Here is a 23002-nt window from a genome sequence, read left to right as displayed (position 1 = left end):
CTAAAACAGGAATAAGTGAAGAAAAGTAAGGACAGGAACAGGGTAGAGCCAGGACTGAGGCTAAAAGGGCAGAAACAAATAGCCTATTTTACAGTTGGGTTCCCAATTGCTGGTTTTGGAAGTGCTGCCATATTTACAAGGTCTGCAATGTCTGTGAGATGGAAACAGGCTCAGGAGAAGTGACACTGTCCATGGTACCAAGTTCAGACAGGAGTGTCCTGAAGGTCCTCATGAGGGAGTGTTCTTCTCAAAGGCTCTTTCTGTTTCTGAACCTTAATCTGGTAGGCTGGCACCTCTCACGTCAGAGATGTGAGACAGGAGCCAGGCAGGTGTTAATGTGGCAGGTAAGGTCTGAGATGCTGCCGGGAAGCTCCCACCCACAGCGCAGAGCCTTACCCGGTCAGGTCAAGGTGGCCCATGATCAGGCTCCGTCCATTCTCTGTCTGCGCGAGCTGCAGCAGCAGGGCCAGGGTCTGCTGCCGGATGTTCGGGACCCTGGAGGCCAAGAGGGAGGGCAGCAGCTGGCCCATGTCGGGGTGCAGCACAAGCAGGCGCTGGTTCTCCTCTGCAAAACACAGGGCACGTCCATCTAGCGCAGACCATGACAGCAGTCACACCAGTTCAGTCTCCCCACATCTCAACGGGAAACCCAACTCTTCCCCATGCATTTGAGAGGCAGGATAATGAAGGGTAAGAGCAGGGATTCTAGGACCAGACTGCAGGGTCTGAATGACCAAGAAACGACCTTAGCCGAGTCATCAACCCCTGTGCTCCTTATCAGTGGGACGAGGAAGGTGACCAACATAACAGAGTTGTCGTGAGGATCAAGTGAGTTAATACGTGATGGTGCGGAGAACAGGGGCTGGCACACATACATTAGCTATTATCACTATTCTGGCCGGAGGCCTCTTGGCGTACGGTGTTCAGAAATGTGAGGAAAGGAAAAGAAATCAGCTAAATGGTGGAAGAGCTTTAGACCATCGATTTTCATATAATGGCCAGAGCAACTATTTGAGTTTTTTCTAGAAAACTAGAACGATCACATGAGAACATTAATTAATAAAGAATGCTCCCCTTCCTAGACCATGAGCTATTTCCAGGGCGGTGGCATCAGATTTGCCCGCACCCTGCTTTCGCCTGGTGCATTTTCTAATGAGGTACGTGAATTTGAGAGCAGGCGGAGGTACAGGCTGGGGTATGAGGCTAAGCTATGAAAGAGCAGAGTCTGTTTAGTTTACATAAAAATGAAAAGTAGCTCAGTGCAAACAATTCAAATAACACAACGTGTATACAGCTGAAAATGAAAGTCCTCTTCTCTCGTCCGTATCACCTCCGGGTAAGCCCTTTCCCTAAGGGGGCTAGTATTAACCCTTCTTACGAACAATGTTAAAATATGATACATCCTACACTGAAACTGGCTTTTCTCTCTCAGTCAGCACTATATCACAGACATATTTCCACGTCTTTACTTTTAAGCATTCCTTTGTCCTTTTTAAAAACAGCTCTGTATTTATTGAATTGGATATACCAAGATTTCATTGATCTGAGATACAGCGTGTACGTCACAGGCTGTGTCCGACAGTATTTTTCCAGATACTAAAGAAAGATGTGACCCCAAGGTTCACAGAAACCAAAGTGGGCTGCAGGGTGAGGAAGTTGGGCTGCACGGAGGGAAGCATGTCCAATTCATACTGAGGAAATGCCCGGTCACCAAGCCTGCCTCCCTAACCCTTGGGCAGTCGGAGCCGGTGCAGTGTTCTACAGGCAGCAGGGCGCCTTCATTAGGATTATTAGTCTGAACGTAATTCCCTGCAGGGAGGAGTCCCCCTGATTCTCTAGAACTTAAGAATTGTAGAATTTAACATGATTCCTCCACCCTACTAAATCAGGAAAAAAATCATATTACCTCACATTCAGCATTTAATCGTTTACAAGCTGCATTTACAAGCTCTCTCGACAGCTCCCCACAGAAGCCTGTGCATGGCATACACAGCTATCACTCTTCCCATTTTCACTGTTTCGTGTCCAAAGTCAAACATTTTCCCCTCATTAAAAAAAAAATACAATTTTTTTAACATCTTTATTGGGGTACAATTGCTTTACAATGGTGTGTTAGTTTCTGCTCTATAACAAAGTGAATCAGTTATATATATACATATGTTCCCATATGTCCTCCCTCTTGCGTCTCCCTCCCTCCCACTCTCCCTATCCCACCCCTCCAGGCTGTCACAAAGCACCGAGCTAATAGCCCTGTGCCATGCGGCTGCTTCCCACTAGCTATCTACCTTACTACGTTTGTTAGTGTGTGTATGTCCATGACTCTCTCTCGCCCTGTCAAAGCTCACCCTTCCCCCTCCCCATATCCTCAAGTCCGTTCTCCAGTAGGTCTGTGTCTCTATTCCCGTCCCACCCCTAGGTTCTTCATGACATCCTTTTTTTTCTTAAATTCCATATATATGTGTTAGCATATGGTATTTGTCTTTTTCTTTCTGACTTACTTCACTCTGTATGACAGACTCTAGGTCTATCCATCTCATTACAAATAACTCAATTTCGTTTCTTTTTAAGGCTGAGTAATATTCCATTGTATATATGTGCCACATCTTCTTTATCCATTCATCCGATGATGGGCACTTAGGTTGTTTCCATCTCCGGGCTATTGTACATAGAGCTGCAATGAACATTTTGGTACATGACTCTTTTTGAATTATGGTTTTCTCAGGGTATAAGCCCAGTAGTGGGATTGCTGGGTCATATGGTAATTCTATTTGTAGTTTTTTAAGGAACCTCCATACTGTTCTCCATAGTGGCTGAACCAATTCACATTCCCACCAGCAGTGCAAGAGTGTTCCCTTTTCTCCACACCCTCTCCAGCATCTATTGTTTCTAGATTTTTTGATGATGGCCATTCTGACTGGTGTGAGATGATATCTCATTGTAGTTTTGATTTGCATTTCTCTAATGATTAATGATGTTGAGCATTCTTTCACGTGTTTGTTGGCATTCTGTATATCTTCTTTGGAGAAATGTCTATTTAGGTCTTCTGCCCATTTTTGGATTGGGTTGTTTGTTTTTTTCTTATTGAGCTGCATGAGCTGCTTGTAAATTTTGGAGATTAATCCTTTGTCAGTTGCTTCATTTGCAAATATTTTATCCCATTCTGAGGGTTGTCTTTTGGTCCTGTTTATGGTTTCCTTTGCTGTGCAAAAGCTTTGAAGTTTCATTAGGTCCCATTTGTTTATTTTTGTTTTTATTTCCATTACTCTAGGAAGTGGGTCAGAAAGGATCTTGCTGTGATTTATGTCATAGAGTGTTCTGCCTATGTTTTCCTCTAAGAGTTTGATAGTTTCTGGCCTTACATTTAGGTCTTTAATCCATTTTGAGCTTATTTTTGTGTATGGTGTTAGGGAGTGATCTAACCTCATACTTTTACATGTACCTGCCCAGTTTTCCCAGCACCATTTATTGAAGAGGCTGTCCTTTCTCCACTGTACATTCCTGCCACCTTTATCAAAGATAAGGTGTCCATATGTGCGTGGGTTTATCTCTGGGCTTTCTATCCTGTTCCATTGATCTATCTTTCTGTTTTTGTGCCAGTACCATACTGTCTTGATTACTGTAGCTTTGTAGTATAGTCTGAAGTCAGGGAGCCTGATTCCTCCAGCTCCTTTTTTCGTTCTCAAGATTGCTTTGGCTATTCGGGGTCTTTTGTGTTTCCATACAAATTGCGAAATTTTTTGTTCTAGTTCTGTGAAAAATGCCAGTGGTAGTTTGATAGGGATTGCATTGAATCTGTAGATTGCTTTGGGTAGTAGAGTCATTTTCACAATGTTGATTCTTCCCATCCAAGAACATGGTATATCTCTCCATCTATTTGTATCATCTTTAATTTCTTTCATCAGTGTCTTATAATTTTCTGCATACAGGTTTTTTGTCTCCTTAGGTAGGTTTATTCCTAGATATTTTATTCTTTTTGTTGCAATGGTAAATGGGAGTGTTTTCTCGATTTCACTTTCAGATTTTTCATCATTAGTATATAGGAATGCCAGAGATTTCTGTGCATTAATTTTGTATCCTGCTACTTTACCGAATTCATTGATTAGCTCTAGTAGTTTTCTGGTAGCATCTTTAGGATTCTCTATGTATAGTATCATGTCATCTGCAAACAGTGACAGCTTTACTTCTTCTTTTCCGATTTGGATTCCTTTTATTTCCTTTTCTTCTCTGATTGCTGTGGCTAAAACTTCCAAAACTATGTTGAATAAGAGTGGTGAGAGTGGGCAACCTTGTCTTGTTCCTGATCTTAGTGGAAATGCTTTCAGTTTTTCACCATTGAGGATGATGTTTGCTATGGGCTTGTCATATATGGCCTTTATTATGTTGAGGAAAGTTCCCTCTATGCCTACTTTCTGCAGGGTTTTTATCATAAATGGGTGTTGAATTTTGTCGAAAGCTTTCTCTGCATCTATTGAGATGATCATATGGTTTTTCTCCTTCAATTTGTTAATATGGTGTATCACATTGATAGATTTGCGTATATTGAAGAATCCTTGCATTCCTGGAATAAACCCCACTTGATCATGGTGTATGATCCTTTTAATGTGCTGTTGGATTCTGTTTGCTAGTATTTTGTTGAGGATTTTTGCATCTATGTTCATCAGTGATATTGGCCTGTAGTTTTCTTTCTTTGTGACATCCTTGTCTGGTTTTGGTATCAAGGTGATGGTGGCCTCGTAGAAGGAATTTGGGAGTGTTCCTCCCTCTGCTATATTTTGGAAGAGTTTGAGAAGGACAGGTGTTAGCGCTTCTCTAAACGTTTGATAGAATTCACCTGTGAAGCCATCTGGTCCTGGGCTTTTGTTTGTTGGAAGATTTTTAATCACAGTTTCAATTTCAGTGCTTGTGATTGGTCTGTTCATATTTTCTATTTCTTCCTGATTCAGTCTTGGCAGGTTGTGCATTTCTAAGAATTTGTCCATTTCTTCCAGATTGTCCATTTTATTGGCATAGAGTTGCTTGTATAAAAAAAAATACAATTGTTTTAAAAAATGAGGGAAATACCTAAAATTTTTATTGAGGTCACTAAAGTGATAAGACTGTACAAAAACTCAGTGAACCCCGGAAGAGGCTAATATGCAAAAAAGGAAGAGTTACAGTAAATAACTCCCCATAGCATGTTACTGTCCCAATATTACGCATGAATCAATCAGTGTCACAAGAGGCCGGCAGGGATGGTTGTAAATCTCATGATGCTGAAACCGGTACTGTGGTCAGCAAAAAGGGAGCACTATTTTCCAGCAGACAGAAAAGGAAAAACTCTGCCTTCCTCACCGCCAGTGCACGAGCTGAAATCACTAGTCTGCAAAGAGCCAGGGCAAGTGCCCAGGTGATGAGACCACGCATGATGCTGACCGTGACCTTGCCCACTGCGGAGGCGGCTGCGAGGTTGCCGGAGACACGACTGCAGCGCAGGTCTCGCTTCTGATCCATATGCTTTTCCAGGGGAGTGTCTAGACCGCCATCTCCAGGGCCTGTCCTAGAGGAACAATCCTGCCTGCCCACACCCCCGCCCCGTAGCCCTCCCATTACCAGCGCATTAACGATGATCGATGGTTATTCCCTGGCTTACCATTCTCACTGCACACCGCTTGCCAGAGCCTGAGAACAGACATGCATACTGTCTCTTCCACTGCATCTTTTCCTGCTGTGGAAAAGCACCTACAGTGGGCAAGGTAGAGCAATATTAAAACTGCAAATCAGTCTTGATCTTCCTTTCAATTGGTTTTATTTCACCTCCAGACTCCTCAAATATGGGTTTAAGAAAGTCACTTCTTAATTCAGAGCCGCAGGTCACCAGGACCAAAAGGGACTGCTAGGACCTCAACTGAGAGCTCCAGGACAAGGATGCAGCCAAGGAAGCTGGGTCTGCACAGAGGGAGGGTGGTGAGCCGGAGGCCAGGGCATTGGCTGCAGCAGGACCAATGAACTGTGGTGGGCCAGCAGACCACTTAGGGTTCGTGAGCCTCATCACACACACAAACGTGTGCTGGTGACTCCAACCCACACCAGTGTCCTAAGCCATGGGAACTGCACCAGAACAATTGAAATACAAAATAAATTTAGCAAACTACCTCCTGCCATAGGGGTCTTCCTTCAGATACAATGATAGATGAGATCAGCCAGGAACCAGCTGATCTCATTTCCTGTTATGATCAGCAAAGTCCAAAAGAGGACAAGAACAAAGAGCAATCTTGCAAAAACTGGTGGGAAACCAGCAAGAGTGGCCATTTCTCTGACTCTGAAGTGCTTGGAGGAACCCTGGGAAGTTTTCCTAACCCAGTATTGACTGAAGGTAGTACCATCCAGTGATCACGCTGCCTGTGTGATGAGTGTCTGATTTCATGAGAACTGGTTGTCTTTCCTTGCTTTGATGCCAGGCTGTCTTTACAAACATCCCTACCTTCTTATGACCTCATTCTCACTGATGATACTGAATCCATTGTGTGTTCTGAATAAAGTTCGTTCCGTGCCTGAAACAAGTTCAGAGAAAACCGTGTCGTCAGACTCCTGAACTGTCTGGCTGATGTCTAACTGTCACAGAGCCAGATGATAACAGAAACCCAATATGGAATGTCTAGATCACCAAATCCACAGTTTGGGCAGAAACAAATATCTCCAATTCTGAAACCTAAGGCTGTCATCAGCCACTTGGTGCCACCGTGAGAGGGATGCCCTGTTCAGAGAAGAGCTGAGCCCGGGGGGCCCCAAGAGTGATCTGACAACTCATCATTCTGTAATCTCTAGAGAGTCTCCAGGAGCCGCTTAACCTCCTAGAAGAACTGGCATATCCATCTGTTCTTAATAAATGTTTATTTCAAAGCTGTTTCCAGGCTCTAGAGAGGAACCTATAATCTCCAAGAAACTACTGCAGGGATGTTTGAGCACCCTCCACATTACACTAGAGGAAATCAGACTCCATCCATTTGTACAAACATCATTCTGTCACTGAGTAACAACACTGGTTTCAGCCCTGGGATCAGTAATTGCAGAAACTACTAAAGCAGAGCACTGTGGCTCTCGTTAGCAGGAGGACAGCTGATGTTTGCTCTGAAACTATTTCCACATCCTAAGCTGCCACTAAGTGTAACTGGGATGAACGTTACAGTTTATCCCACAAAACTCTGTCTTCCATTCCTCTACGGTTGGGGGGAAACCTGTGGGGCTGGTGCAGGGTGTTGGGGGTGTATACGGGGTCTGTGTGGGGTATGCAAAGGGTGTGTGGGTATGTGCAGCACGTGGGGCACACCCGTGAGGGGTGAATGTGTGTGGTGTGCTTGTATGTGATATAAGCATATGTGGTATATTTGTCCCACACGCGTGGTGTGTGTGTGTGTGTGTGTGTGATGTATGTAAGTATACATGACAGTGAGCACATGCTGTGTGTGTGTGTGTGTGTGTGTTGTGAGTATATATGGAGTGCATGCCGTCTGTGTGTTTTGTGTCATATTGTGTAGTGTTTACAGCCTGTGTGTCATGTGTCAGCATGCTGTGAGGAGGGGATGGAGCTGGGATGGGTTGTGTCTCTTAAGCACCCTCTCTAGCACCTACATTATAGTAGACCTTCAATCAATATTGGTGGAAGGAAGGGAGGAAAGGATTCTTTGCCTCATGAGGACAGACCTCTAAACTCTGTCCCCTTATACTGACAATATTCATGAGATCACACACATCGCTGGCTTACAATCCTTCATCATGTCAGTCAGGATTTCAATCCCCCCTGCATAGAACAAGGGGATCTGATCAGGCTTGGAAAGAATCTCCAGAAGATTCTTGGTCGTCACGGCTGTATTCGTGCCTGAATCCAGTGCTTCCTGGGCTTCCTTCTCTTGAAGGTCTGCTTTCTCCCGAAGATCTACCTGATTCAGGTAGTCTAGCAAAACAAGAAGGAAAACACAACAAAACCCTAACAATCAACATGTCCACACACGGAGCAACCTGTTTTTAAGGATGGGAGGAGGCTGAAAGGCAGAAAGCATTAAAATAATTCAGACTCATCTTCAGCAGGGAGAATTTTAGGAGGCGTGTACAGTTTCTACCAGGAATCTTAAAACATCTTGGGAATTATTCAAGGCCAACACTGTTCCTTGTCTAGAAGGCTTGGAGGGAGGATGGTGGAGAAAAGGAGGAAGGCCAAGAACAGAGGAAGAGGAGCAAGGCTGGGCTGTCATGAGAGGATGTGATTGTGAAGGGCTGGGCGTGGCTGTGCTTGCGGCCAAGTGCAGAGAAGGCATGGAGGACACCCCAGGACCGGGGCACAGAGGGGAGGTGCAATTTGAACAAGGACATCGGCAGGAAGTCTCACCTTTCACCTGTGTCTGCAGCTGGGGGTTTATTTCTAAGATCTTCTGATAACACTCTCTAGACTGGAAGAAAGAAACAAGGTCTTGAAGAGTGGTTAGGGGCGAACGGTGATTATAAGAAAGGCACAGGGTATCATTATCTCCTCCCAGCCTCCCCCGCTACCCGCGTCGGAGGTGGGCATGGGGAACGCAGCATGCATTTGACATTTTGTTTAGGCTTCTTTGGTTCTGTGGGGCAACAGGTATTATTTCAAATTTTATTTTAAAAAATAGTGTTGTCAGATACAGCCTGTGATGGAAAATATCCAGTCCTAAATTCTCGTGGCTCATGTCTGGCTGGGATAAGAATAATCATAAGGTAAATGCAAAATTCAGATATGATATTTGCACTGAGAAAGAACAGGAGGCTACCTGTCAGATATGCTCACAGGGAATAAGGAAATAAATGAAGCTAGAAACACTGTTGACAGAGACTTGGGAACAGGAAGCGAGAACTGCCTATTTAAACGTACAGGCTGCAAAGAGCTGGTAAGGGGTCTGTTCACTGGCCATGGAAGAGTCAACTAGAACACTTGAGCGTGAGAGGCTCACTGAGGACACTGTTAGATAGAAAGTTTCTGGAAAAGAAAGATTCTTGTTAATGGGGCATGATGATGGGTTTAGGGCAGTACAGTCCTCAGGGCTATCAATGCGACCAGTCACTGAAAGAAAAGGCTCAGAAAAAAAAACCCCAAAAAACAAAAAACGAAAAACAAAGAAACATTCTGAGATGTCTTAAAAGCTCAAGGCTCATCTAAAAGATTAGGATTAAGAAATGAACTGAAGAAAAAGCATCACATTAAAACAGAGAATAGTGTTGCAGGATATCAAACATGGTAACTGTAACAGACTGAATGTTTGCATCCCCCCAAAATTGAGATGTTGAAAGCTAACCCCCAATGTGATGTATCTGGAGGTGGGGCCTTTGGGAGGTGATTAAGTCATGAGGGTAGAGCCCTCATGAGTTGATTAGTGCCCTATTAAAGAGACCCCAGAGAGCTCCCTCACCCCTGCTGGCTGTCTATGAACTAGGAAGCAGGTCCTCACCAGACACTGAATTTGCTGGCATCTTGATCTTGGATTTCCTAGCCTCCAGAACTGGGAGAAATAAACCTCTGTTGTATAAACCACCCGATCTATGGTATTATGTTATAGCAGCCCAAAAGGTCTAAGAGAGTAACCCTGTATCCAACTTCTTTTTAACCCTAGCTCTAATCTATCAGCAATTCTTGTTGGCTTCACTGTCAGTATATAAGCAGAACCCCAGGACTTCTCACCACCTTCATCATCACCAACGTGGTCCAAGCCATCATCATCTCTCACTTGGATAATTTGTTGCAATAGCCTTCTGACTGGTTCTCTCTTCTTACATGTCAAGATATATTCTCAATACAGCAGAGTGATCCTTTAAAACATGAGTCAGATCATTTCTCTCCTTTACTCAAAACCCTCTGATGGCTCCCAGCTCACTCAAAATAAAAGCCAAGGTCCTTCCAAAAACCTGTAGGGCCCTAGGGGATCAGTCCCCCACGTATCCCCCCCAACCTGCTCACCTCATCTCCTCTCACTCCCCTCCTTGCTCACTCCATTCTAGCTAGCCCTCTATCTGGACCACTCTTCCACTGTATAATATATCCACATGGCTTGCTCACTTCACTCCTTCCCTTCCTCCAGAGAAGCCCTCCCTGACCACTCTCTGTAAAACCAATCTCACCTTCACCACTTCCTGATTTAGTTTTCTCAGTAACACTTATTGCTACCTAACATACTACACATCTACTTATTTGGCTTCTATCTTGGGACAAGTCGCCCCTACCACAAGAATGTGAGTTCCCTTAAGTCAAGGATTTTGTCTTGTTTGCTACTGTATTCCTGTTGCCTAGGACAGTGCTTGGAACATAGAAGCATGCATTAAATATGTGCTGAGTGAATTAATTAACTGAATGAATGAATAAGTAAATGGAACTTGGTGGAGGGGGGAGATTAATATTTTCCTTTTTACTTCTCTATTATTTGACCTTATTACAATAAGTCTGTATTACTTTTAGAATTAAAATCCAACAAAGAATAATTTTTTAAAATGTACAACGGGGGCAATTTCTTTTTAAAAATAATGTATCTTGTAAATGGAAAGATATCTCATGTTCATGGACTGGAAGCCTTAATATTGTTAAGATGGCAATAATCCCCAGGTTGATCTACAGATTCAATGCAATCTCCATCAAAATTCCATCTGGCTGAGTAACATTCCATTGTATAAATGTACCACATCTTCTTTATCCATTCATCTGTCAATGGACATTTAGGTTGCTTCCATGTGTTGGCTATGGTAAATAGTGCTACAATGAACAATGGGGTGCATGTATCTTTTTGAATTAGAGTTTTCTCTGGATATATACCTAGGAGTGGGATTGCTGGATTATATGGTAGCTCTATGTTTAGTTTTTTTAAGGAGCCTCCATACTATTGTCCAATTTACATCCAACAGTGTAGGACAGTTCCTTTTTTCTCCACACCCTCTCCAGCATTTATTATTTATATTACTCAGCCATAAAAAAGAATGAAATAATGCCATTTGCAGCAACATGGATGGACCTGGAGATTATCACACTAAGTGAAGTAAGTCAGACAGAGAAAGACAAGTATCATATGATATTGCTTACATGTAAAATCTTAAAAAAATGATACAAATGAACTTATATACAAAACAGAAATAGATCCAAAGACACAGAAAACAAACTTACGGTTACCAAAGGGGAAAGGGGGAAGAGGGATACATTAGGAGTTTGGGATTAACATATACTCACTACTATATATAAAATGGATAACCAACAAGGACCTACTGTATAGCACAGGGAACTATTCAATATTTTGTAACAACCTATAAGGGAAAAGAATCTGAAAAAATAGGTATATATATATATATGTATAACTGAATCACTTAGCTGTACACCTGAAACTAACACAACATTGTAAATCGACTATACTTCAATTAAAAAAAATTCCACCTGGCTTCTTTGCAGAAATTGACAAAGCAGATCTTGAAATCTGTATGGTAATTCCAGTAACCCAGAATAGCTAAAACAATCTTGAAAAAGCAGAACAAAGTTAGGAGGCTCACACTTCCCAATTTCAAAATTTACTACAAGCTGTAAGAATCAAGACAATGTGGCATAGGTATAAGAGTAGACATAAACAAATGGAATAAAATTGAGAGTCCAGAAATAAACCTATGCATTTACGATCAATTGATCTTTGGCAAGGGTGCCAAAATCATTCAGTGGGAGACAAGACAGTCTTCTCAACAAATGGTGCAATAGAATATTGTTCAGCAATAAAAAAAAAAAGAAGTATTGTACATACTACAACATGGATGAAACTTGCAAACACTATGCTAAGTGAATGAAGCCAGTCACTAAAGGCCACATATTGTATAATTCTATTTATATGAATGGTCTAGAATAGGCGAATGTATAGAGACAGAAGTAGATCAGTAGTTGTCTAGGGTTGAGGGCGGGGTGGAGGGGAGGGGAGTGACTGCTAATGGGTATAGGTGTTTTTGACGAAGTGACAAAAATGTTCTAAAGTTGATTGTGGTGACGGTTGTGCAACTCTGTGAATACACTAAAAACCACTGAATTGTATACTTTCCATAGGGGAATTGTTTGATACGTGAACTATATCTCAATAAAGCTGCTATTAACAATATCCAATATCTTAGTGTGTATATCTCTCTGCATGGTTACTTTCAGGAGATGAGATTACAAGTGAATTTTGTTTTTTCATCTTTTTGCTTATGTCTTTTCTCTCCAGAGATGCTCATCCCGGGACTGGACGGACACTGGTAGAAGATATTGCAGAAGAGATTCCTACAGCAGGTGGGGCTATTATCAGATGACAGTCAACATCCTTCCCAGCTCTAAGATCTTAAGATTTACCCTGGAAAATACTAAGAAGTGGATTAATATCTCATCAACTTGGAGGAATGTGGTTCTTCTCTGAGACAATCTGAAGCACTGCTCCGAGATCAAACATGCCACTTAAGGTTCCTCTAGCACTTACCACACTGTAGTTCTTTAGGGCCAGGTGGGCTTTTCCCATGTGGAAATATGCTTTTGTGCATTTTTCATCACACTGCATAACAGAGAATCACTGATCAGATGTTCCGGAAGATTTGAAGTTATCAGCCCCTCCCCCAACTGCCCAGCTAATAGGGATAGGGTAGTGCTTTGATTCTCAGGACAGCCAGCAGAGTTGACAATTCAGACTTTTCTGTGCATCTGTAACCAAACTAATTGATGCCTGCAAGGAGCCTGGATGCACAAGTAAGCTCTCTATTAAATTAATTACGATACTTGCCAGTTTTCATTTCCATTTAATGAGGCAACCAGGAAACAAACCAGAAACCTTTAGTTTGGAAGAGCTCTTGACCTTGGCTGAACATTAGAATCACCCAGGTGCTTGTAAAAGTCCTGATGGCCCAGCTGAAACTCACATCAATTAAATTATACTAGTGGGTAGGACCCGAGGCATCAATAATTTTTTAAACTCTCCAGGTGATATAAATGTGCAACCAAGTTTGAGAACCACTGGTTTATTAAAAGGGAGGAAAATTTACGCTGGGTAAACAGCTGAGGTTACTATTGTATATTTATGTTCCTTCCTTGAAATAAACCACGACATATATACTAAGAACTTGCGTTCCTATCACTTACGATCAGGAGGGATGCCCCCTTCAAAACTTACGAAACTTATGGCTGAAACGATACCGCTTGCACAGGGGGCCCTGCACCTGCCTGCTTCGAATTATTATAACTCCAGAGGGAATAATGTGGCACAAAGACATAAACTATAATTTAAAGCATCCAGTTAATTCATTGAATCCCTTTTATGTGCCAGGCATTGTGCCTGGTTGGATGCCATCAGGGGTATAGATGTAAAGAGGTTAAGGGTCCAAGCTCAGGCGTCTAGAAAGTCCTGGGTGAAGCCCTGTCTGCCTCTCACCAGAAGTGGCACGCTGGCCAGGCCACCCAGCTTTTCTGAGGCTCATTTTCTTCATCTGCAAAGCGGGCTATTGTGAGGAGGGAACGTGTGTAAAACACTGTGGTACCAGGTAATAGAGGATTAGCTGCTGTTGTTGCAGTTACAGCAAAAGCAATCCATTTCAGGGCAAAAAGGAAAATTTAAAGAAAAGCTAAAGAATAATAGAAGGGGTAACAATAATTGTTATATTTGGAGAGGCCTTTATAGATGCATTTTCATGAATACCGTTTCCTGATTCGTTGCTAAGTGAATGACAGTAATAATATTAGTGCGTTATTGTTCAGTCCTGACCATATGGTTCATATGAATTATCTCATGTAAACTTTATAACAACTCCATGAAGTAGAGATAATTATTAACCCCATTTCACATATGAGGAAACTAGGGGTTGGAGAGGTTCAAGGTCACATAGATAACTAAGTGGAAGAGCTGGGATTAAAATCTAGCCATTTGACTCCAGGACCCAAAGGCTTAAAAATTACACCAGATCTCCCTCAGAAAAGTGCTATAGCAGTTGAGTAGAAGGAAATCCACTCTGAAGACATACAGTCTAACAAAGACATACTGTGTTTCAGAGGATGCAAAGACAATCACATGGAAACCTGCGGGGTGGGGGGCAGCTGAAATACAGATGTGAGAGCCATTTGCAAGAATGACAGTTGACAGAGGAGACGAGAGCTTTGAGGGAGAAACTGTAGGAGGAAGAAAGGCAGGGAGCTGTGCAGTGAACCCTGGAGAACTCACAGAGGATGGAACTGAGGAAGCAGGAAGGGAACTGTCAAAGGGAACGGAAACTCTGGCACCGCAGCTCGCAGAAGCCACCTGTTCACAGCACCTTCACCGGAAGGGCGGCAGGGTTCCAACAGGGGAAAAGGAGCCCCAGATCGCGTCCACGTCCCACTGTGCCTTCGCGAGGGGTGCATCGTGACCACATTTGCTCAGACACTAACACAAAGGGCCACTAATGGATTTTCTCACTAATAGGCCCTTTCTCCTTCGATGAGGTACCAACCCTCACCAGGATTCTCAATTGAACCCCAGGTCCCCTCAAAAGGAATCCTGCCTTCAGAGGAAGGTGCAGGAAGAGTTCTGCCGAGAAAGAAATGATTCTTATCCTAATTAAAACCAGCTTCGCTGCCTTATCTTCCCTGACTAGGAAGATCAGTCTTGAAATGTCATCACATGGGCTTGTCTCTGCCAATTCACAAGTGTCAAAAATATTAAACCGGCATGAAAGTACTAATACTACGAATAATGGAGTGCCACTGACATTCACTGCTAATATTTAAAAGGAGTGAAACTTTTTCTTTTAATTCACAGCTTCCACGTAGAGCCAATGATTGTTAGTTTTTAGAATTCCTTATACATTTTTTCCCCATCCCTCCAAGTGTTTACCCAATCGTCTTCAACGGGAGCCTTGCTGGACGTTTAACAAGGCTGGCTGCTGGGTGTCAGCATTTTTTAATGTCAGCTGTGCTGGGCCTGCTTTGCCTCGGTTTCACCGTTAATAACATCGTGTTTCAGTGAACATTTGGGAATGGGCCAGTGTGTCGTCCTGAATCAGCACGAGGCTGTGACTACCTCTTTGGTCCTTTTCAGATCAGAAAAGATGCTCCTGGAAGCCCCACAAGGAGATCTTGTTTCTGCCACAGAAGGAATGAAAGCCACACCCAGGGATGATGGGGTTTCCTGGATTCTGTGGAGAAGCTGTTTATAGTCAACAATTCAGGGCACCAGCCTACAGTTAGGCCAACGTTAGCTATGTGATCCCACACAGTTTACTTAGTTAATCTCTGAGGCTCTGTTTCCTTGTCAGAAAGATAAGGATAACTGTGGAATTGACCAGAACAGAAAAGAAGGCTGTGAGGCTCCAATGAGACAGCTCACGGCCAGCGTGCAGTGAACGGCAGCTTTTGCCGTTGTTGCTGGAACACCAGAGGAAAACGCCCTTGCCTCTTTCTTCTCTTACAGATGATAGTAGAAAAAAGTCATGATCATATAAGGTGACAAAGCAGGCTAATGGATCTCCACCGGAGCTGTGGAGAACCTAATGGCGCCAGTCTGGGGCAGCTCTCATCACTTAAAGACTGTCACGATGCAATGGGACAAGGTGTCCCCCACACCGTATCTTCTAGGGGGTGAAGAAATCAGGCACTCCAGATATCCATTTTGGTGGGATGCTCGTGTTTTATAAACCGTTGTTAGTAAAGGTGAGCTTCGAATTCCCCTGTTTTCTTGCATACCCTTTCAACAAAATGTAGGGAAGCAGGTGTGGCCAGTGTGCTGCTGTTGCGATGTGCTCTTGTCTGGGGGCCACGCTCATTAAGCTGGGGTAGGCAGTGCTGGACCAGGGGAAGCTATGCCATAGGATAAACCTGGCACGTTCTCCCGGCACTTCAACTTTACTTGATTATAAATTATTTAAAATAACATGGCTATATTAAGACAAATAGATAACATTTTATGGCATGCAATGCAAAATTTGCAAGGATTTTTAAGATAAAACATGTGTCTAAAAAGAAATTTCATGCTCTCTGCTTCTAGACCCTCCAGGGGCTCATGTTTATTCTGTTAGCACTTCAGCAAGGAAGGCTGAGAAGCACTGTTTTTGGTTATTTAGTTAAGCCCCTGTGACAGAGTAACTTGGGGGAATGTGGATTAAGGGTTATTTAAATATTTAGTCATCTGAAATAATGTTCCTATGAAGTGATCATGACATTTCTCTTTTAAAACCCTTCTAATATTTCTACCAACAGTCCTTCCTCCTCTCCACCTTTGATTATCTATTCTGTCAGGTTTCAGAGGGAATACCAGGCACAGTATTAGGCTATCAGCCTGAGGCCTGACTAGTACCCAAGCTGAACGGCAGGAACTCTTTCTTCTGATTATTCCTCTACAAAGAGGGGGTGCTATGATACATTTCCAAATTATCAGAGCCGGAGAGGAAAAGCCCAGACTGATGAGGAAGAATGGCAACACTGTGGAAAGAAGCCCCCGAGGTCAGCTCTGGAAAGAGAAGGCGGCGCCTCCGCCACCACGTGGAGCACAGCACCTGTTAACACAGCAGTGAAGGGTGCGCCCTTGTGATCAAGCCCTGAGAGACCCATATTAACAGCGGCTTCTCCAGAGCACTTCCCACGGGCAAGGCACCGAGTGCATTATCACAACCCTCACGACAATTCTACTCGTTCCCATTTTACAGATGAGGAAACTGAGACTCTGACTGCAGAGCCTACACCCTTTCCTGCCATGATACACTGGCAGCTCCCCCCCTCTCTTCACTTCAGGACTGAGACATCTGGCCCCAGCAAGCCCAGCTCCATCACGTGGAAGAGGAAACAATCTTCTTACCTTTAGAGCCCAGTCACAATCCACCAGTGCCTTCTGGTAGTCCCCAAGTTTGATATAAGCCTGTAAGGACACAAACAGCTGCTATTCATACACAGCTCTGTAGCCGGCAGTCTTCCGTCAACACAGAAAGAGTAGTCCGGCAGGAGAGTGGTGATGAGAAGTAACTCGTCCCTACCTGTACCAGTCAGGGTCCCAGCGGGAAACAGGTGCCACTCACACGGGGTAACCGGGGAGAGTTTAATAAAGGGACTATTCACAGCGTGAGGGCAGGGTGGAGGGAGACCAGCAGTGGATAGCCGTCACCACTGCCAGACCTGAAGAGGCAGAGGGAGGAGCAATGAACAAAACGGGAGAGGGTCGCTTTGTGAAGAGCGCCGCTCACTAGGAGCTGAGGCCTTTGGTAGAGCAGAAGCTGGGAGAATAAAGCCGCAGTTCACTTTCCTCCTTCCTTCTCAGCTCGTTGGCTGAACCCAAATGGCAGTTAGAAAGCTGGGAAGCCAAGAGGGCAGTCCACAGAGGTCAGTCTCCCAGGGCACAGAGCAGGGCAGAGAAGGAGCTGGAGAGGCAAACAGACAGTACCCAGCACACTGACCACCCCTACAAAGGAAGAGCTAGCTTCTGGAGGCTACCCTGCTGTGAATGTTCCAGAAGGAAGCCAGATGAGAAAGGGAATCAAAGAGACAGGTAATAACAAGTGTTGGTGAGAATGCAGGAAATCAGAACACTCATACACTGCTGGTGGGAATGTGAAATGGTGCAGCGATTTGGAAAGACAGTCTGACATTTCCTGGAAAGGTAAAACACAGAGGTACCATAGGATCCAGCAATTTCACTCCTGGGTAGATAGCCAAGAGGGCTATAAACATATGTCCACGCAAAAAGTTACACACCAGTGTTCATAGCAGAATTATTTATGAGAGCCAAAAAGCAGGAACGACTCAAATGTCCGTCAATTTTTGAAGGGATAGCCAAAATGTGGTAGATCTAGGCAATGAAATATCATTTGGCAATAAACAGGAATGAAGTGCTGATGTATCTGCAACATGGATGGACCCCGGAAACACTGTTAAGTGGAAGAAGCCAGACACATAAGGATAAACATCATATGATGTCATGTATATGAAAAGTCCTGAATAGGCAGATGTATAGAGACAGAAAGTAGATTAGTGGTGGCCTGGGGCTGGGGTGGGGGAGGGGAGGAGGACTGGGGAGTGACTGCTTAAAGGGTACAGGCTTCTCTGGGGGATGATGAAACTGTTCTAAAATTGGCTGTGGCGAGGGGTCCACAACCCTGTAAATACACCAAAAACCGCTGAGTTGTACATTTTCAATGGGTGATTGTAGGTTATATCAATTGTATCTCAATAAAGCTGTTATGGAAATATGCTTAAGAAAAAGTTCCCCTTCTTTCCTCATGAGTGCAGCAAGAAGGAAGAGAAATAGGAAATGAGCTGACATTTAAGAGTCAGACCACCCCCAGGAGCCCTCGGTTTCAAATGCCTTGGGGCTCTCTTCCGGGATCTCCTAGAATTGGGGAAAATCTTGAAAATCAAGAATTAACTCAGAAATCTGTGATCCACTCAAACTAAACCGAATTAAGAATCTAGTTCATTTATAGTTTCAGAGACGTGTGATCTATAAACAAATGAAGTCATTTAACAGCAAGCACCATGGCTACTATACCCTCTGTATTTAATTACTGGACATAAAAGGTGCTTAATAAATTCTTATCAAGTTGCACAAAGTAGACCTTAAGGGCTCTTCTTTTTGAAAGTTCACTAAGAAGCAGCAATGATCACCCTGTTGGAAGAAAGGAAAACCAGGCACCAGGGTCCCTTCAGTCACCAATAATAGACCCAATACTCCATGGAGGTTTGCCCACGATCAAAACTGTACCAGGGCACTGTGACACTGAACAATAAATCTGATGAGATATTTACATGGACAGGCCAAATATGAGGTTAGTGTTATAATTCATGAGAAATCTAAGCATTCAACCAAAGTGAGGAGTGAGCAGGCAACAGCCAGCTAATGGGATTTCTGCCGGGCAGCTCTTCACACCAATACATAGGAAGCTGCTATGCAGTGCTTTCATTAACAGGGCTTCAGTACTAATTGAAGGCAACGCCTCTTTGAGCCCTCTGTTCTATAAAGCACCACCCTTTCCTCCGGGTGTGGGGTTTCATTAGAAAGTCAGAGGATGTGAGGAAGAAACGAACATCCTTCTAGACAACCGTAGTCATAATTTCACGACACTGTTATTCAGGATACAGACTCTGAAAAATTCTATATGGGCTTCAACAATTTTTCTACAGAGCCTTTCACTTTTCTTTCTTTTTCTTTTTTTAAAGCTTGGACCCAACACCCTATAAATTCCCTGTTCTCTTTTGTTTTTCCACATTTTAAAAAGAATGACTTTTCCAAATGGCAATTAAACTCCTGATTTATCTAAATTACACCAGCAATTTATTGATCATAACATTAGCTCCAGGAGAAAAACACGGTGATGAAAGGGTAGGTTTTCTCTCCAGCAAGCAGCGACCCTCAGTTCACAGGGTCCTTATTTAGTGTTTTCTAACACTGCGTGCAAACAGGGAGGCATTTTAAAAATAGTCAACGGTTCAAATGATTCTCAACACCAGGCAGCACATTTTGCATTTATTTGTCTCTGAATAAGCTTTCTCTTTGGGAAAAGTGGGAGGAATTGCCTTCCCAAAGCTTTTCATTGCATTTACTTATTTTTATCCACAGTCATTCTTAATGTGATTCTCCAGAACTAATCAAAGTGCTGCTTCAACTTGAGTATAGTAAAAATGTAACTAATTTAGATGAATCAGGGTATAGACCATCTGAATTAGTATAAGTCTGAATTACATAACATTTTAAAGGCAACTCAATTTTACAGCTTTCAAATAACGTCAGAGTAACAAGACTGAAGAAGCATCAGTAGGTAAATGTTCTGGAGACCAAATTTGGTGATAAATAAAAAGGAACTATGATTATTCTATTAATTGTTTGCATTTAAATGTTCCTTTTGATGTGTCAACAGAAACGCCATTCCCTTAAATGGACTTATTGTGCCTCCACCCAGTGTTATGTAACTTAACAAGGATTTATTGAACATCTGTTATAAGTAAAGCATTAGGGGGAAAAGTATATGGCAGTTTTTACCTTCAAAAAGTTTATAATCTTGTTAGGGGGATAAGAAGTACATGGCGAAATCAACCTCTGGCCATTTTATTTACTGATTCTCTTCTTTATTACAATTTTTCTCCACAAATGGGGCTAGGTAAATGACACCTCAGCTCGAGTCCGATTTATCCAAACTGCTGAACTAATGAGCTTATGTTGTGCTTGGATTTATTTATCATTAAGTCACTGTCACTGCCCAGCCTTTCTGGACTGCTAACGTCCTGTTTCTTGCACTCTCCCTCAACATGCCACAGCAGGATCTTCTTAATCTTGAGTTATAGAAATTGGAGCCGATGAATCTCTCCCTCTTGTAAATGACATGGTGTCAAGTTCATCTCACCCAGGTCCTGCTGACATATCCTGATCATTGGATAATCATGTCCACGAATCTGCCAATTTTTCAGGCCTGAGCGGCAGAGAGCTCTTCCATGCACAAACTCAAGTACTTTTCAAAGATAAGGTCACAGGTGACATTTTTGCTTCAACTGAGAACTATTAATTTTGCCCTTCATTAAGTAGTAGATAATAAACATCTGGGTGATGGTTTTTACCTGGTGTTCCAGGAATCTGAGCTCGTCTGTGATATGAAACGGAGGTATGAGGGATTTCAGAAACTCAAAATTTCTGAGAAATTGGCTCTAGGCCCATTAGCTCTCCAGTATACCCCAGTCACAGAAGCTTAATCAAGGAGGGATTGAAACGATGGGTGAGAAATTAACAGGAGAGTAACCCTTAGGAGTGTAGACTGGCATCAAAAAAAGAAGCTGAACAACTTCAGTGGTGGCAGAATTCCAAGGTCTCATAGACTGTCTCATTCCACTAGATTTCTTGTCTATACACGAGGGAAAGTGCCTGGGTACCATCAGTGATGTGCTGGAGCTGACTTCTACTATGGAGAGAACTGGTTATGTGTAGCTGTTCCCAAGTTCTCCTTCAATGATTCCAAGTTGGTAGCTTGAAATTGAACCACAGTGTAAGTATCTACACCATGGAAATTGGCAAATGCTCCATACAAGTCAGCTCCCACCCCCAACCCGACCAGAGCCAGCCATTACACAGTTACGAACACAACACTGGCGCCGTCTGGTCTCATCTTTCTCTGTTTTCACAAGGTTAGTGGCCACTGTTCCCTGAGGAAAGCCCGTGGACACATCCTTGGATCACTCACCTGGGCTCGGTTGGTGTACAGTACTTTCATGTCCTTCAGCTTCTCCAAACCCTCACTGTAGCACAGGATGGCTGTTTCATAATCACCTTTGACAAATGCTTCATTCCCCTTTTCTTTTAGGGCTGTGAGAATAGAAGTTATACGGGTGAGCTCTCCCCACACACTGGAAAATTCTTTCAGACTTCACTGTCCTGATTTTCCAACTCTACTTTGAAGGTCAGAGCTTCCATGCATCCAAAGGGGGTCTGTCACTTACTTCTCTCTGCAGATAATTCCAGGTCGGTTTCTGTCCTCTCAATCTACCCGAAGTCTTCTAAGCAGCTTCTCAGAACAAGTAAATGTTTCTGCCTCAAGGCTCAGAACACCCCAAACTTGCCACAAAGGGCAAGTCTACACATTCAAACGTCTCATAAAGAGATTCAAACGTCTCATAAAGAGATTCAAACAACTAATTTTCTAGCAAATACGGAATCGTTCAGATCTGCAGCACACATACCACTGAGTGGTATAAAATAAGTGCTGAAAGCATTCTTCTGTCATGTGTATCTTCCTCACCACACACACAACCCCAGTTCTTTCTTTTCCTTTATTTCCCCTCTCCCTTCTCCCAGCTTTGTTTGCTTGTTTCATTTTTCTTTTTCATTCCTTCATCTGTGCCTCAGGCTGGACAGTAGTACCTCACTCCCATCCCTCCCTACGTTCCAAGCATCACTTAGTGCAGCTAAATCCATCCATGTGCTTTAGAAAGGTCTGACTGTGGAGGCTGACTCACGGCTGTGTCTGACTCCCTGCTTGCTCCTGTGGGAACAAGAGACAGACTAGTTTCTGCCTGGCCACGTCCCACTGCCTCAGACCCATCATGAACCCACCCACTGGGAATCTTGATGTCCTCAGACATTAGCATAGAGACTTCCTTGCTCTTTCTAGCACAAATCACCCTGGCTATTGAAAAGTGAAAAGACTGACAATTACCATCTGCTAAGACTTTGTTTTCCCTTCTTCTTTTGGCACGTTCTTTTGCATCCTTCTCCACAGATGCCAAGAAGGCCTCTGACAACAGCGTAATTTCAAATATTAAAAAGAAAAATCCAAATACTATAATCAGTTCTTTAGCTCAAATTCAGAAAAAAGCTACTTTAGAGTTTTAGAGCCACACTTTTCATGCATTCACATGTAGGCACATGTACGCGTGCACGCACACACACACAGATTTGGAGACAACTAAAATGACATTTTCTTAATTTGACAGTAAATGGTAATCTGTGTGATGTATTATTATACATGGTGACTATGTCTGTGCTTCAAATTTGAATTATGCCTTTTAAAAGAGTTTTTCTTTGAAGACAGACTTTTTTGTTCCACTTAGCATAATGAGCTTCTGAGCTGAGCAACTGAGAAACTCTCTGGATCCCTTTAAGCAGCTAAGAGTAAATTGGATGAAACAGAATAACTGAATTCAGTTTCCAAAAAGACTGGCCAGGAGAAGGTAGGAAAAACCCTCTGAGTACTGTCCCCTCTGACTACTAGTAACAGAATTGAATGATCAGTAGGTTTTTGTTCATGGGTTGTTTGTAAGCCCAGAGGCTATAATTTAAGTGTCTGGAAGCTACAATCAATAAACACTGATCCTAAAGGAATAATACACATTGGAAAGAGAGATGCTGTCCTTACCTGCGTTTATTTCATCTGTATTCTGCAGGGCACAGGTTATCATAAAAACAAAGACACAAATTTCAAAAACCACTCCCTCATTTATACATATACAAAGCAAGAAGGCAGATCAATTACAAGCGGGGAGTAGGGTCATTTCCTTTAACCATCCATACTGAAAGGCTCAAAATTCAGGGGG

At 43.1% G+C, this 23002-nt stretch overlaps 1 protein-coding gene across 1 annotated transcript in view; it reads right to left on the bottom strand.

Moving 5' to 3' along the window:
* Positions 1–23002, bottom strand: part of TTC12 (tetratricopeptide repeat domain 12) — a 44402-nt gene that overhangs the window by 20838 nt on the left and 562 nt on the right. Inside the window, exons 2-11 of the mRNA XM_022559158.2 lie at positions 22825–22846; positions 22126–22203; positions 21154–21275; positions 16794–16853; positions 12462–12533; positions 8363–8423; positions 7742–7930; positions 6461–6530; positions 5630–5718; positions 397–565 (exon numbers count right to left, since the gene is read on the bottom strand). Coding sequence (XP_022414866.2) covers positions 397–565; positions 5630–5718; positions 6461–6530; positions 7742–7930; positions 8363–8423; positions 12462–12533; positions 16794–16853; positions 21154–21275; positions 22126–22203; positions 22825–22846 — 932 coding nt within the window. The remainder of the gene's footprint in view (positions 1–396; positions 566–5629; positions 5719–6460; positions 6531–7741; positions 7931–8362; positions 8424–12461; positions 12534–16793; positions 16854–21153; positions 21276–22125; positions 22204–22824; positions 22847–23002) is intronic.

Source organism: Delphinapterus leucas, chromosome 7 (genome assembly GCF_059928025.1).
Source record: "Delphinapterus leucas isolate spDelLeu-1000000601 "Yukka" chromosome 7, BTC_Dleu_Yukka2, whole genome shotgun sequence".
NCBI lineage: Eukaryota > Metazoa > Chordata > Mammalia > Artiodactyla > Monodontidae > Delphinapterus > Delphinapterus leucas.
This window is presented reverse-complemented; position numbering and strand designations above follow the sequence as displayed.